Raw genomic sequence first — 16,738 nt, forward strand, 5'->3', positions numbered from 1 at the left:
TGGTGCAAGAAAGTTATTCATGCAAAATCAAATTATTAGTTAAATTTAGGGAAAAGTGTTGGAAGACTAAGAATGGTTTTTCAGATTTACTAAAATACCATAATGTTGACGATATATACTAGACATATAAAATTGCATCTTCACCTTTTAAGCGCTAATATTTGAGAGAGTTATCTTTCTAAACTAGCTAGGGGTTTGCTCTTCAAGCAGGTGTTTTCCCTTCAACACTTTTTGTGCCTGCTTGCTTGCTCTTTAAAGCTCCTATTCTCTTGAATGTATGTTCCTTTCCTTCTTTTTCCCCACCCCGGCCTACCTCCACCTCCCCCCAACCCTCACAACATGAGTTTCATTCATTAAGAACTTGCTTCTGGGACTGGAGCGATAGCTTGGAGGGTAGGGTGTTTGCCTTGCACATGGCCGACCCAGGTTCGATTCCCAGCATCCCATATGGTCCCCTGAGCACTGCCATGGGTAATTCCTGAGTGTGGAGCCAGGAGTAACCCCTGAGCATTGCCAGGTGTGACCCAAAAAGAAAAAAAAAAATTTTTTTTAAAAATTTAAAAAAGAACTTGCTTCACTGGAGCTATAGCACAGCGGGTATGGTGTTTGCCTTGCATGCAGCCGACCTGGGTTCCTTTCCCAGCATCCTGTATGGTCCCCCGAGCACTGCCCGGAGTAATTCCTAAGTGTAGAGCCAGTAGTAACCCCTGTCATTGCCAGGTGTGACCCAAAAAGGAAGAAAAAGAAAAAAAGAAGAACTTGCTTCACTAAAGAAAGTTACCTAAGGATATTTTATTAATTCCATCAACTCAATAAATTCTCACTTAATGTTATCCAGTCAAGTTATATTTATTGATTTGAATGTTACTTTTTTTGTTTTTGTTTTGTTTTGGGGCCACACTCCAAAGTGCTCAGACCTTACTCCTGGCTTACTCATACCCCTTTCAGGCTCTAGGGACCTTATGGGGTGCCAGGGATCCAACCCAAGTCATCGACATGTAAGGCAAGCACTTTACCTGCTGTGCTCTCCAGTCATGATAATTTTTTTGCTCCTTAACTGGTTTTGTTCTTTGTAGTGCTGTTGCATCTCTTCCAAAGCATAAACCTGGTTTCTGGTCAGATGTATCAATGGCTGTAGGCTCTCGATCTGCTGAAGATTGCCAGAGGAAATACACAGAAGATTCCCAAAGAAAAGGATCGAAGAAACATGTCACTGAGAAACGGCCAGTCAACCTCAAAGGCCAAAAAGGTAACCTTTGTAGTCAATGTTTATTTTCTAGTTTCAGCATCAATATCTAGTCATTTGCTAGATGTATTTTGTATTTATCCATGTCTTACTTATAGGTGTTTTCTTAACAATTTTAAATTAGAACAAACATTACATCATTAGTAGTAACTGAAGCAACCTTGTGCTTTGAATATACTCTAGGAAATACATAGTTGGATTCAGTTATTTCAATATCTAGATTATTCTGGTCCTCTTTTAATCTGAGGTCAGGGTCCTCTTGTGATTTATAATACTCAGAATAAATTTAGATTTTGTATTCTCTAGGAACATATACTTCTGTCCAGAGTTTATGCCGAAGAATACTGTTTTAAGCTTTAGGAGTTTCCAATATTCCTTTAATTCAATAAAGTTTTAATATTACTAAATCAGTGTTAGTAAAATCTGTGTTAGTAAAATCTGTGTTAGTAAAAGTGTTAGGGAATCTTTCTTATGAGGTAGACCTTTCCCACTTCACAGTGCCTATTCTTACGTACCTTCATAAATAAGTGAGCTTATGAATAGCCTGTCTGCTCATCTTACTCTATTAATCTGTTATAGAAAGAATAACTTGTTACTTAAGAAACTCATAAATATTATCAACAGAGTCTAAGTTTAATATGACTATACAATTTAGATTTTGTAAATGAAAAAGAAACCTTTATAGGCAAGTTATTATCAATAACCAAATCCTTATTGCCTTTGCTAACACAAAAGGCAAGAAAGCTGATGCTGATAAGAAGCAAACTATTGAGATAACTGCTAAAGTGGGAACTCTTAAAAGGAAGCAGCAGATGAGGGATTTTCTGGAACATATGCCAAAAGATGACCATGATGATTTTTTCAATGCAACACCTTTACAAAATAAACGAGTACTGGTAAGAGATTTACTGAATTTAACCCTTGTTTTTAATATTTTTGCTATTATCATTTGACGGAGTAGAGATTGGGCAATCCCCAACCTGATCCGGCAGTGTTCAGGGCTTACTTCTGGAGGGTGTGGACCCCTCCAGGGTGCTGGGGATAGAACCTGTTAGGTCTTTGCAAGGCAAGTTTGTTACTCACTGTACTATCTCTAGCCTCAGTAGAAACACTAAAATCAAAGATAAAATAGAAGTAGAAAGCAGGAGAGTAATTAATTTTCTATGGCTTAAGTGTATTTTCTCAAAGGTTTTAATATGTAAAATAAGATTTTTAATGTGTAATAAAGTTTTAATAAGATTTTAATTAAGGATTGAACTATTTATTGGGACTGCATGCACACAAAAGTTTAGTATTAGTTACATTACTCTTAAATGCCAAGCAAAAATAGCAAATGTATTAAGCTTTGATTTGAGGGAGGGGGGTCAGCAAATTATGGCTCCATTTGTTTATTCTGGCATACCCTTTTTTTTTTTTTTTGCTAAACAAAATTTTATTAGGATATAGACATTTCCCTGGTTTACAAGTTATCTATAATTGCATTTGAGTTACAATAGCATGATAGCTTTCATATTGCAGTTATAGAAACATTGTTTACAGCCAAGGCTTTTCTCTGTATCTACCAATATATATCTTCAGTTGAAAATTTATGAGGTACTTAATAGCCATTTAGAAATACTTTGTGATAATGAGAATTACCATTTTCAGGAGTGCCTTCCTGTAATAAGTATTTTCCTTTATAGTTACCAAGTTTGCTGGTTAGTCAAGAGGATGATATTCTGCCAGAAATGGACAGAAATTCAACATCTCCATCATCAATTATCTTTCCATTGGCAAAAACGCCTACATGTCAGCATGTCAGTCCTAGTATGCTGGCCACTGTAAAGAGGTAAATATTGATGCATATGATGCTTTTATTCTCTTCACTGGCATTTAATGTAAAAAGCAGTCTTAGTAATGCAGGGACACAGCTCACACGTTATATAAAAATTCCCAGTGGATCAGTTATACATGTAAAAAGTTAAACTATAAATAAAACTATAAACCCCAAGAAATCATGGAGAATTATTTTATATTAGTGAATGTCTTTGTGATACAAGACCTCCAAAGGTCAAGAATGATCAAGTTAGCTGTATTTTAAAACTGGAAATTTTACCTAGTATTACCATTATAACTGAAGCACAAAACAACAATCTGAATAAAAAAATAATATAGGAGATTCGTCACAGGAAAAAGCACTTCGAGATCGCAGATAAATCTCTCGGAAGAGAGCGACATGGAGCAATATGCTGCAGAGATGCCTCTCGACCCTGCGCCAGGCTGTCAAATCCAGGGGCAACCCGCAAGGGGGTGGTTGAGTTGCCCTCCCTGCCCCAACAGAGCCCCAGCAACCAAAAACCTCCAGAACTCAATTGCCGTTACAACTCATAGCCAGTTTCCACAGGCTCACATGAGCCTCATCCATGAGTGAATCTGCCAAAAAAACCAGGTACTCAGGACTTGTGACTGAAATCTCCAGGCTCACACAGAGTCCGGAATGGGTGACCACCCCCAACCTCCCAGTGCTTCCATTAGCCTGTCAGTCATGCCCATGAACTGCACCATATAAGCTCATTACGGGCCGTGATTCAGAGATTCCACAAATAAATCTCTCAGATGAGAGCAACACAGAACAATACACTAGAGAGATGACTTTGGACCCCACACCAGGCTGTTTCTTGTAGTGCAAGTCGGAAGGGGAGGGGGAGAGTTCCCCTGCCCACCCTAACAGAGCCCTAGAAGTTGAAAACCTCAAGAACTCAATTACCGCCACACTCACAGCCAAACTTCACAGGCTCAACAAACCTCATTCATTGAGTGCATCTGCTCATAAAGCCAGTATATAGGATTTATACTGAAATCTCCAGGCTCATAGAGTCAGGAGCGGGTGACCTCCCCACATCTCCCTGGGCTTCTGGAATTGCCAGGAACTGGACATCCAGGAACTGCCTCTGGCACCATATAAGCTTATTATCCATCATCCAGAGAGACCTACAGATAAATCTCTCGGAAGAAAGCAACACAGGGACACATCGCAGAATGCCTCTGGATCCCATAGTTACCTTCTAATCAGCTGTATAACCGTATTTAAAATTTTAGAATTCCTGGAAAATGTGGCCACATGACATCTCATGTTCTAAGTGCACAAGGCTCAACCTTTAACAACATGGTAGTAATCTCTTTCACAAGGGCTTAATGGATCTAGGGTGAAATATAACATCTTCACATACTTTCCTCTAAGGAAACTTTTTTTATTTTTTATTTTATTTATTTATTTTTTGCTTTTTGGGTCACATCCAGCAATGCTCAGGGGTTACTCCTGGCTTTGCACTCGAACCACTCCTGGCGGTGCTTGGGGGACCATATGGGATGCTGGGGATCGAACCCAGATCGGCCGCGTGCAAGGCAAATGCCCTACCCACTGTGCTATCGCTCCAGCCCCAGGAAACTTTTTTTAGATCATTTTCAGTGGATTATTTATAACAAGCAATACAAAATAAATTATGTCCTGCTTTGGGGACAGGGCTTGGGAGTCGGGATGGAAACATTCGAAATACGGTGGTGGGATTGGTGTTGGAATACTAAGTATAACAAGTTAATCGTGAAGGACTTTACAAAAGTAAAATTAAAAGTTTTTTAAATGCACCTCCTAAAAAAGCCATTCCATATAGTACTAGTGCAAAAATAAATTAGTGCAGAAAACCTATGCAAAAAACAATTTGGCTGTATCTGTCAAGGTCAAGGGTAAGGTGCTTGACTATAGCATGCATTTGCAGTCAAGGACCCTGGTTAGAATTCCAGAACGATATGTTACCCTGAGCACTGACAGGTGTGCCTCTTCCCCAACACTAATACTTACCTAATTTGGTTCAATAATTTTTGTTAAGGTAGTTTTTAAGAAAATATGAGATTTGGGTCTGTCTGTATATACATTTGTCTGTATAGTTATGTTTATTACATAACCTTTAAATTTGAATATATCCTAAATGTCTACTAATAAGTATGGAATGTTACAATTAAAAATCATGTACATTTCCATAGGTACACACAAATTATATTTAAATGGGAGAAATGATTTTTTGGATTATTGAAACCATTTGTCAGTTGTGCAACCAGTGGATAATGGTATAGACACTAATGTTGACTTTAAATGATTTTGTATTGAAACAGGGGCGATTGTGATAAATATGTTTTTCACATGCAAAAAAATCATAAAAATAAAGGTGGCATTGTCTGGGGCAATGTCAAGAAAAAAACAGTAAGTATGTTTACCTTTTGTTTTTTCCTTTGCTAGTGACCTCAAACTGAGATGGGGTGTGAGTCAGAATCACCTCAGCACATGTGTCATCATAAATTTATAAGCTCATGGTCTCAAGCTTGCCCTGGGCTTTTCCTATATCAATGCACCACCTTCCAGATTCCTCAGAGGTGACTTATCAGTACTACCTCACATATTTAGACTGTAATAGGATTGAATTCACAATCTTACACTTGCCACCCATTGCTCATTGTAATCTGAATAGCTAAAATCCAAATAGAAGTGTTCTAGACAATTTACCTCAGATGCCCTAAAATTAAATAGCTAGTCTTAAAAGAATGATCATTTATATGGTGCAATGAAAAAGTACCTTAGCTATTGGAGGACAGAGCTTATCATTAGATTATGGTTATTTCTTCCTTTATCCAGGCTGAAATATTTATATTGCATACTCACTAAAGTATAATTCTTTTCAGAGCCTGTAAAATGAATATTGGGAATATAAAATCACATCCAGTCTTCACTGACTTTATTTGTCTTTATGAAATAGCAGAGATATTTTTGTTGAAAATCAGCCTGGATTAAATTCTTCAGAAATATTCTCTACTCCATAATTGACCATCTAAGCAGATTCCTGTGTACTATTTCTTCTTTTTTTCCCCTAGTTTCACATTTGTATAAGTGTAAATTTTGGTTTGTTGCAAAAATGCTGCTTATAGCAACATACCAGGTTCGTCCCTCTCAGTACAATTATTAATCATTTTTACTTTAATATTCCTTATCTTAATTTTCATTGTATAATGCAAATATTATGGTTGACTTTAATAATTTTATAGTTTCAAGCATCAGGGAGTGGAGTTTTGGTTTTTAGGGGTCAGAGAGGCTCACGGGTTGCTGCTCACTCTGCTCAGGAGTAATGGAGATGCATTAAAGAACATAAACTTGTCATTGATTCTTTTTACTTCAAAAAGGCAAATTTCCAGGAGGGCTCTGAGTAACTATTGTTATAGTAGAATATTTCAAAGTACTCTGGGACAAGGCATGTCATTTTGACTGTTGGAGCAAATACCTAATTATTAAAATAAACTCCCTTGCAGGTTGGAACTAGTTTTTCAGCACCCAGAAGAAAGACCATGTTTAATCAAGGTAGTATATGTCATTCCTTTATAGGGTACTTACTATCTTTATTTACATAATAAAATTAATTGTTCTCAAGTAGAAAGACCAGTTGATTTTATATAGTCATTTTCAATTTCATAGAATTTTTTTTAGAAATGATTTTTTAAATGTCTCTACAGAATTGGGAGAAAACTCTGGTATTGGAAAACTTTTCACGGATGCTATGGAATCTTTAGATGAAGAAGAGAAAGATTATTATTTTTCAGACTCTGATTCTACACAGTAAAAATGGATATATATAGCTACAATTTTCACTCAAGAAACAATGTAACTGTCTCTTTATTTGAAGTACATACATGTATTTTGATGTTTTGCTTTTATATAATCGGATTACTGCTGTATAATTTGCAAAAAAGTTCACATATTCATGATGTAGTTTCACTTGAAGTTGATTCCCTCTCATAGTCTGTATTATAGTAAGATAATTTCCATTGCAGCTTACTTAAAATATAAGAAAATTTGTTAGATAATTGTACATTTGTTTTTACAGTAATAAAACTTAGATGTCTCTGTATGATCGTCTTAAGTCTGCTTACTTTTTGTTTTTTGGGGACATGCCTCTTAGTACTTCAGCAATACTCCTGGCTCTCTACCAGATTGCTTCCTGGTAGTACCTAAGGGATCCTTTGAGGTGCCTGCATTCAAACAGTGGTTAGCTGCATGCAAGGCAAGCACCTACTTACTATACAATCTTTTTGGCCCCTCCATCAGTTTTCTTTAAGAAAATCATGTCCCAAACAAATTAGTAAGTTTTGAAAGGTCAAAGTTATTGCCCAGCAACAGATCACTTACCTTGTAAGTATGAAGCCTTCGGTTTGATGCCCAGCACAAAAAAAGAAGAGTTATTTTCAAGAAAGTGTTGCATTTCATTTGGAAAAGAATAATTGTACTTGTGGCTGCTGAATTCATGAAACTTTACATGTATTACTACTGTTCAGGACCACTTGGTATATGTCAGAGTTGACCTAATGTTTAAATGACATGTTTTCATATTTTTAAACTTCCCCTTTTTAAATTTTATTTGATTTTTGGGCCACATAGGCTGTGCTCAGGGCCCATATGTTTGATGTGTCTTTTCTTGGTAGCCTTTCTTAATACTTGTGACATCTGTATGAAACAAATGTGTGTGCTGGTTTTTTATTTTAATACTGGGTAAAGTCAGAGAATAGATTCAATTGCTCTTTAAAGCTATAATTTACATTTATAAAAATAATTTGGAAGTTTAGACAAACAATGACATGATCTATCATTATAAGAAGCTTGGTGAATAAATATAGCATGCAGAGTAAACACTACTTTCTTTCATGTAGTATTTTTAGAAATAAAATTTTCGCTTATTCTACCATTGAGTTTTAAATTTTGACACTGGATTTGTTCTTAGGGTTAATTTACCATTCCAGTTAGGTTATCTAAGTGTAGCTTGCTCTTATAATCTTGGGCTTTTTCTTTTTTAAATCATTGAAAACAGAAGAAATATTTACATTTTGTTTAATATTTAGTACCTATCAATGATTTTATATTTATACAGCACTGATAAAAATACAAGGTATTGTTGGTTTTTTTTATTTTTTGTTTTGTTTTGGGGCCACCCCTCAGCAGTGATCAGGGCTTATTCCTGGCTCTGTACGGGGCATCGAGTCCAGGTCACTCAGATCAAAAGCCTTCCTAAGCTATTAGTAGTGTCACATGGTAACAATGGATCACAAAATCGTCATCTGCACTAAAAATTAATCTAAACCAAAAGCAAATATTTTGTATGTGATGTTTTAAAAACAAAAATCATGTAGGCATGAGTTCATACTAACAGATTATGACTGGACTTGATGGGGATACCTTTGTTTAGATAAGCATATTCATTTAAATTATTTAAGTGAAGGAGAGGACTCAAGTGATAGGGCATGCACGTGCTTTGCTGTATAAGCTCCTGGATTCAATTTCTGGTAATACCCCACCTCCATAACAACTGGGGACTGGGAAAACAAACTTTATTTTCTACTTAGGTACTTCCTAGAGTTCTTCTCTCATAACACACCTACCATCTACACCTTATCCAACTTGTTTATAGTCTTCGAACATTTAAAATGTTCTAGAAAATCCAATTTATATGCAGAAAAAAAACATTTACAGTAGTCAGATATACCTATTATTTTGACAACTGACAACAGTAACAATATCAATAAAATTTCAATTATTTCTAACTTTGATTTTTTATTGCATCTTCAATAAACCTTATTCATTAGAATGTTTTTGTAATCTAGTCAGTCAAAATAATTATGGAACTTTTAGTTTTATAAACACATAATTCATATAAATAAAATGCACACTATACAAGAGATATTTACATATTTTAAACAAATAAACACAAACCACTGCAATAAATGCAAAAGTGCACTGTGAGAGCTGTTGAGAGCTGCGCCTGGAGCAGCTTGTGCTTCAGACTTCAGTCAAACCTGGGCTTTGGCCAAGCTGTATGTCAAATACAGAGTTAATATATCTATAGATCTCCTCAGCCTTTTGATGAGTTACTTGTGCATACTTGGAGATTTCTTGGGGTGAGCTGGAAAACAAGGAAATCAGTACTCTTGAGCTTTTTAACAGAAAATTCAATATTACCTTACTGAAAGACTAGAGACAGGGACATAAATTTACTAGTACTAGAGGGTTCTTCATTCATGTTAAATGTCAGAGGTTTCATACTCCCAATTTCTCTACCCACCAGAAAATAAAACATTTACTTCTCTGTAAGCATTTCACATCTTACCGTTTAGATAAAACAAAAGCACATCTTTTATATTTTAAACCATAATATTTTCATCATATTTGTGTGTGCGTTGGGGGTGTGGGGAGGGTATTGGTCACACCCAGCAGTGCTCAGAACATACTCCTGGCTCAATGCTCAAGGGACCATATTTGGTGCTGGGAGTATCATGCTTGCCTGCAAGGAAAGTGCCTTAACCCCCCCATACTATCTGGGTCCTAATTTCAACATCTTAAATGGGCTTTAAGTTTAATTAAACTTAGCCTATTTTCTAAAATATCAAGCAAAAAAAGAATTCCAAACAAGTAAAATTTCAACCTTAAAAATTTCCAAGTTATAGAACTAAGTGTCCCTGAAATGTCAGATTTCAAGATTAAATTAGTCTGTTTCTAATAGTGTAAGTTCCTCAAAAGCAATGCCTTTTTTTCCCCCTTTAATGTTCTTAGTTTCATGAACTGTTAGATATTGGCAAGCAGTATTCATAAAATAAAACAAACACTGTTCTTTTTTTTATTGCGGAGGGGGGGAGTGGGAGTTGGAAGGAAATATTCAAGGACCCGAGGGTGTGGTGCACTCACCCTGCAGTGAGAGGGGAATGACTGGCCACCCCCACAGTGCTTAGTGGCCTCTTGGTCTACACCTGAAGATGCTCAGGGACTATGTAGTGGCAGGAATAGCCTGGTTTTGGGACATGCCCTAAAACATACGGTACTATCTATCACCCAGAAACTACACCTCTTTATTTAAAAAAATATTAAAAACTATTCTGAAATGTTTCTAAGATTTAAATGTAACCATCCAAAATATTAGACATACCTGTTAATCATCTTTTTCACAGATGAAAACTGGTGACACATATTTAGTGCAGTTATATAGCTTACATTGGGAATACTTAAATAAAATTTAAGTGCATCAGAATTAATACTGCTCAGTGTTGAAACATAAATACCAACATTCTTCCTTTGTTCCAATAAAGATAGTTCTTTTAATAAATCTGCTGTTTCTTCTTGTGAGGAACTGAAAAGAATTCGGATTCCTGCACCAATTAAAGTAGTAAGCAGGCTGTCATTGCTCTTTGTTCTCCTAAACATCTTGGATGAATCTCCTAAAAATTTATTAGAATATAAATCTTAGTAGCAATTTACATGTAATCAATAGTACCATGTATGTTGAAATTCCAACATCTGTATCTATATCCCATTGAGTAAACTGCCACCTATTAAAAAGAAGTCCTACAATACCTGAGATAAACCAGAGGAACTCGAGTATAGTATCTGAGCTGTAATTAACACAAGGTAACTGGCTGGAGAAAGGTTCTATCACTAAAAAGTTCATTCATTAAGACCAAAAAATTACTATTCACTTCCAAAATGCTAGTATTACATAATGATTTAACTGATACAAACTTATGTATTTATTCCAAGAGTAAATATCTTACATCTCATTTTCTTATCAACTCAATTCTTACCTATTAATTTACTCCCCAACTTTTTCTCATTATTTCCCTTTCACCCATTTTTAAACATCATGATTTCCAAAGTTGTTTATAATAGTTTCAGGTCTACAATATTCTAGCCCCAATCCCAGATCAGTGTGACCTTTTCTCCAAATTTGTTTGGTTTATAAAGATTTGCTGGTAAGGAAGAAATTATAGGATTGGGTAGAGAGCTCAAGCATCCTGAATTCAATTTCCAGCACCAACATCAGGATGCTCCTGATGGCCCCTAAGTTGAGCATTGGTTTGGCCAACCACTGAGCTGCCAGACCCATAATGCCAGGTCAAGCATCACAGGGACTGAGTGACCTCTGTCCCACCCCACCTGAGGCCTGACAGCACTGCAGGTGGCCTCTGTTCTTTAAAAAAGAAAAAAAAAACACATAAAATGGGGTGGGAGCAATGGTATAGCAGGTAGAATATATCTGCCTTACACAGGGCCAACCTGTGTTTGATCCTTGCATACCACATAGTCTCCCAAATCCCACCAGGGGTGACCCCAGAGTGCAGAGCTAGGAGTAAGCCCTGAGCACAACTGGGTGGGGCTATAAGAAAACAGTCTCTATATCACTAATTATCAGGGAAATGCAAATCAAACCAATGAGATACTGTGTCACACCAGAAACTGGCACTCATCTAAAAGAATAAGCAGTTTGGGCATGGATGTGGAGGGAATGGGACTGTCATTCACTGCTGGTGGGGTCCGTCTTTTAGGAAATCAATATCGTTATTATCAAAAAACTAGCAATTGAGCTTTATGACCCAGCAATCCTATTCCTCAGAATATACCCCCAAAGTCCAAAAGTACGGTGTACATAAAAGACACCTACACCCCTATGTTCATTGCAGCACTATTCACAATAGCCAAAATCTGGCAACAACCCAAGTGCCCAAGAACAGATGACTGGAAAAACTAGGCTATATATACACAATGGAATGCTACTTGGCAAAAAAAAAAAAAGATAAAGTCATGCAATTTGATAATACATGGATGGATCTCCAGATCCATGTTGTATCATGTTGAGTATCATGCTGAGTGAAGTTAGAAGGAGAGGGACAGACACATAGTGATCTTTCTCATATATGGGATACAAGGAAACTTCATAAGGGAATAATAACAAAGCCCCAAAAGCAAGAGAAAAAAAAGAGCAGGAAAACTGCTCAGCAGAAAGCTTGGAGTGGGAGTGGGGGGGTAAATAAGGGAAGAGAATCCTAGGACAATGGGGAGGGAGAAAGTGCCTGCTCTCTAGAGGCAGACTGAGGTGCTAGGAAGGAAACTGGGGACACTGGTGGAGGTAAATGGGTATTTATGAAGAAACTGGTGTTGGAACTTTGTAATGTACCTGTCAAGTTGACAGGGGGTGATGGGGTGGGGAACAAATATGGGAACACTGGTAGAGAGAAGATACTGGTGTGGAATTGGAGTTGAAATATCATATGCCTAAAACTCGACTCTCAACTATCAGTACAGCACTGTTGTCCCGTTATTCATCGATTTGTTTGAGCGGGCACCAGTAACGTCTTCATTGTGAGACTTGTTATGGTTTTTGGAATATCGAATATGCCACGGGTAGCTTGCCAGGCTCTGCTGTGCAAGCGGGATACTCTCGGTAGCAGACCGGGTTCTCCGAGAGGGATGGAGGAATCGAACCTGGGTCAGCCGCGTGCAAGGCAAACGCCCTACCTGCTGTGCTACTGTTCCAGTCCTCAACTATCAGTAACTTTGAAAATCAGTTAATCACACACACACACACACACACACACACACACACACACACACACACACAATTATAAATGGAATAGGTAGATAGGTAGACATGTTTGGGGGCCACACTGGCTGTGCTCAGGACTTACTCCTGGCTCTGTGCTTAGGAATCACTCCTAACAGGTTAGAGGGATGATATGGGATGCCAGGAATTAAACACGTGTCTGATGCATATAAGGTAAACATCTTGCTCACTGTACTATCTCTCTGGCCCCCTTAAAAACACTTTAATACAAACCAACCTGTTTTTTCTCTGTCTTTTTCCACAACCACACATATTCTTTCAAACATGCTCTGAAGATGCTGGATCTGTTCGATGAATTTGTTCTTATTGATACCATTAAATATTTCAGAATGAGACTTCCTTTCCACCACCATGCGGTTACTCACAATGTAATCACAACCATTAAGAGGACAAACCTCTACATGTAAACCATGAATTGCTCTTAAGGAAGAAATTATTGCTGAACCAGAAGAGATTTCACGGCTGTCTACAAAAATACATGGTTTTTGATCTTCCAGTGGAAGAGGGGCATGCTTTTCAATCAAACGTGTTTTGGGTTCTGAGTTGGAACAAACTGCCAGTGAGAGGCCAGGATCCTGAAAAAGTGCAAAACATGCATCACTATCATATTGAAATAGGTAGGTAGGAAGTGCATAAGCTTCTAATATCTTGATTTTCTCTACTAAAACTTTTTCAACTCTTTTCTTCCTTCAGCATGACCACAGTGATTACAGATAAGGCACTAAGCTACTTACTACTTCACACCTTCTAGGATGGTAATATTTTTTAAAATCAATTGGGTAGAGCAGTAGCATGCGAACAGGGTATTTGTCTTGCACGGACTATCTCTATACTACAGCCTATTTTCCTACATTTTTTTTTTTAAATTAGCAACTTTCTTTAGTGTTAGTAAAAAAGACTACTAACACATCAAAAACTTAAAATGTGTGGGCTGAGGAGATAGTACAGGTGGTAAAGGTGGTTGGCCTTGCACATAGCTGACCTCAGTTTGAATCCCAAGCACCACATATCATCCTCCATCCACTGCCGGGGGTCACTCCTAAGGACAGAGCGAGGAGTACCCGAGCAATACCAGATGTAACCCAATCCTCACCCACCCCACCCCCAAGTAAAACCTAAGCATCCTAGAAATATTCTATTAATTAAGCATGCTCTTTTTCTTTTTAAAAATTTCATCACTCTTTTCTGTTACCTACTTATTTAAAACAAACCACAACAAAAATTACCCTTAGAGGGGCTAGAGCAATAGCACAGCAGGTAGGGCGTTTGCCTTGCACGCGGCCAACCCAGGTTCGAATCCCAGCATCCCATATGGTCCCCCAAGCACCGCCAGGAGTAATTCCTGAGTGCATGAGCCAGGAGTAACCCCTGTGCATCGCCGGGTATGACCCAAAAACCAAAAAAAAAAAAAAAAAAAAAAAAAATTACCTTTAGAGCCATACCTTGAAGTGAACTGGAGATTTTCTAGTGTCTTTCTCTGAAGCAGCAGTAGTGAATGATGGTAAGGGAAATTCTATTTTATTATGGTCCTGCAGTTTGAAATCTAAGACATCAGAAAATGTCTCCTTTATATTAAATGTGGTCTGTTCTCTCTGCTTTGGTGTTTGATCAGTAATTGGATCAGAATGGTTCATGCATTGTTGAGAAGACCCGGAAGGTGCTAAATTTAAGCCAAGATTCTGCTGTGCACTTTTGTTAACAGTGCTTCGACTAATCACAGTATCAGATTTTCTCTCATCATTTACATTGTTTTCCTCATCACTTGAATCATCTGGTAAAATAACTCTAGATAATTTCTTTTTAGTGTTTGTATAATTTTGTCTCATCTTCATTTGTTTTAGCTTTACTGCACCCCGCGTTTTATATGTTTTATTCCCATCTGTAAGCCAATCTTCAGTTATGTTGAAATCAACACACACTTCTTCACTTGATTGGCTTTCACAAGACTCTTCTTCATCAACACAAAAACTATCTTCTAAATAAGTTTCATCTTGCTCAGGAATCTACAATATAATTATAGAAATAAAGTCAGATGTACATAAAAACAAAACAATTATAAAAATATAAATAAAGGTATATTTTCCCATTAAATCAGCATGTAGTTAACATTCTTTTAAAGAGGAGGTCCTTGACCAATATTTATCTTATTAATCTGGTCACTTTGTTCAACTAATATATATTTAGTACAATATACTATAGAAGGAAATGGGGACTTGGTGGGTCTGGAGGGAATGATTGACATATCTTCTAGAAATATGCTGGAGAAATAAAGAGAAATTAATAAACACATAAGTGCTAAATAAGGAAAATAATGGAAAAAATATAAAGCTGAATATGGCCACTTATAAACAATGACTAATGTAAAAATAAGCTAAAATTTCTAGAATGTAATTATGAAAAAAATTTTCAAGAAATATAGAACAACATACAAGATCAAATTTAAAATGAAAGGAATTTTGAGAATTTCTTTAACCACATTCATTGTAGCAGAAATTATCCCAAATAGTTTTGAAAGTCTACAGCTTTAAAAACAATATAAAATTTTCATTATTATTATTATTATTTCATTTTAACATTATCATTTTGAAATTCACACTACTTCTATAGTTCATACCTGTGAGAAAATGTTTATGCTGTCACATTTTTTATGGACCATTTTGTATTGATTGTTCATAAGTGGACTGTGCAAAGATTTCAAGTAAATCGCTTTCATTTCAGAATCTGTATAAAGACAGTAAAAGTTTCAAGTAGCAGAATTACTTAAATGAAAACAAGCAAAGTATTTTAACTTTGATCAAAGCCAAATTATTATGACTCAAACTATGTGGTATTGTTACACAAAAGATATTTATTATACTCTAGTGGTATTTCTTCAAATACATAGGAAATTGAGCATTTTTTTTCTTTTTTTTTTAGTCATACCCAGTTGTACTCAAGAAAACTTACTTTTGGCTCTGTGCTTAGAAATTACTCCTGGGGTGCTAAATAGGGTGCCAAGGATTGAACCAGGGTCACCTGCATGTAAGCCCTACATATTATCTGGCCCAAACATGTCTAGTCAGAGTTCTTTGAAAATTGACTGAAACACTAAAATAAGAACATTAAAATCACTGAAAGTTAAAAGAAGAATCCTGAAATTTACCATTTATAGTCTGTGAAAGTTGAGTCTGATCATTTACGAAGTCAAGTAAGGAGGAATCAGCTTCATTTTCTGACTCATCATTTTCATCAGGTGAAATACTTTCTGCATCTTCTTGGGAAAGTTCTGCTTCATCATCTAAAAATTTCCTGGCTATAAGCTAATAATAAAAAATTTAAAAACACGAAAGAAAACCTTTAAAAAATTTTTAAAAGTTCTGTAAAATGGGCTGTTTCCAAATGCTATTATAATAAAAGATAATGAAGAGAAAATGAAATAATGAAAAATTTAAAATGTTAGAATAGCATACTTAAGGGGCTGGAGCAATAGCATAGTGGGTAGGGTATTTGCCTTGCAACTGGCCGACCCCAGTTCGATTCCCAGCATCCCATATGGTCCCCTGAGTACTGCCAGGAGTAATTATGGTAGTCAAATGGGAAGTGGCTAATTAAATCTACCAGGTAATATGCTGGGCTGGAGCTATAGCACAGTCGTTGGGCATTCGCCTTTCACTCGGTCAACCCAAGTTCGATTCCTCCGCCCCTCTCGAATAGTCCGGCAAGCTACCAAGAGTATCGCGCCCGCGCGGCAGAGCCTGGCAAGCTACCTGTGCATATTGGATATGCCAAAAACAGTAACAATAAGTCTCTCAATGAGAGATGTTGCTGGTGCCCGCTCAAACAAATCGATGAGCAACAGGATGACAGTGACAGTAATATACTGCAACAAAAAAGGAGCAATAAGAAAGGAAACAGTACAAAAAATTCTTTTCTAGAACTCTGAATATTGGATAGGAATAAGAAAAACAGTATGGGGACTATATCAAACTGAAAGTTTTTAGCATGGTGAGAGAAATATGAGCTAAAATCAAAATGCTATTGAATGAGCGAAAAT

The 16,738-nt window shown here is 36.7% G+C and overlaps 2 protein-coding genes across 2 annotated transcripts in view; one reads left to right on the forward strand and one right to left on the reverse strand.

Moving 5' to 3' along the window:
* MIS18BP1 (MIS18 binding protein 1) overlaps positions 1–8,729 on the forward strand; it is a 32,314-nt gene extending 23,585 nt beyond the window's left edge. Inside the window, exons 12-17 of the mRNA XM_004612173.2 lie at positions 1,077–1,249; positions 1,982–2,142; positions 2,929–3,074; positions 5,396–5,483; positions 6,581–6,629; positions 6,782–8,729. Of these exons, the coding sequence (XP_004612230.2) occupies positions 1,077–1,249; positions 1,982–2,142; positions 2,929–3,074; positions 5,396–5,483; positions 6,581–6,629; positions 6,782–6,888 (724 nt within the window). The 3' untranslated portion in view covers positions 6,889–8,729. The remainder of the gene's footprint in view (positions 1–1,076; positions 1,250–1,981; positions 2,143–2,928; positions 3,075–5,395; positions 5,484–6,580; positions 6,630–6,781) is intronic.
* Positions 8,730–8,860: 131 nt separating this feature from the next.
* The window catches only part of FANCM (FA complementation group M), a 45,993-nt gene continuing 38,115 nt past the window's right edge, over positions 8,861–16,738 (reverse strand). The window contains exons 18-23 of the mRNA XM_055132360.1: positions 15,848–16,004; positions 15,320–15,426; positions 14,148–14,708; positions 12,923–13,280; positions 10,237–10,525; positions 8,861–9,219 (exon numbers count right to left, since the gene is read on the reverse strand). Of these exons, the coding sequence (XP_054988335.1) occupies positions 9,096–9,219; positions 10,237–10,525; positions 12,923–13,280; positions 14,148–14,708; positions 15,320–15,426; positions 15,848–16,004 (1,596 nt within the window). The 3' untranslated portion in view covers positions 8,861–9,095. The remainder of the gene's footprint in view (positions 9,220–10,236; positions 10,526–12,922; positions 13,281–14,147; positions 14,709–15,319; positions 15,427–15,847; positions 16,005–16,738) is intronic.

The sequence above is a fragment of the Sorex araneus genome, chromosome 3 (genome assembly GCF_027595985.1).
Source record: "Sorex araneus isolate mSorAra2 chromosome 3, mSorAra2.pri, whole genome shotgun sequence".
NCBI lineage: Eukaryota > Metazoa > Chordata > Mammalia > Eulipotyphla > Soricidae > Sorex > Sorex araneus.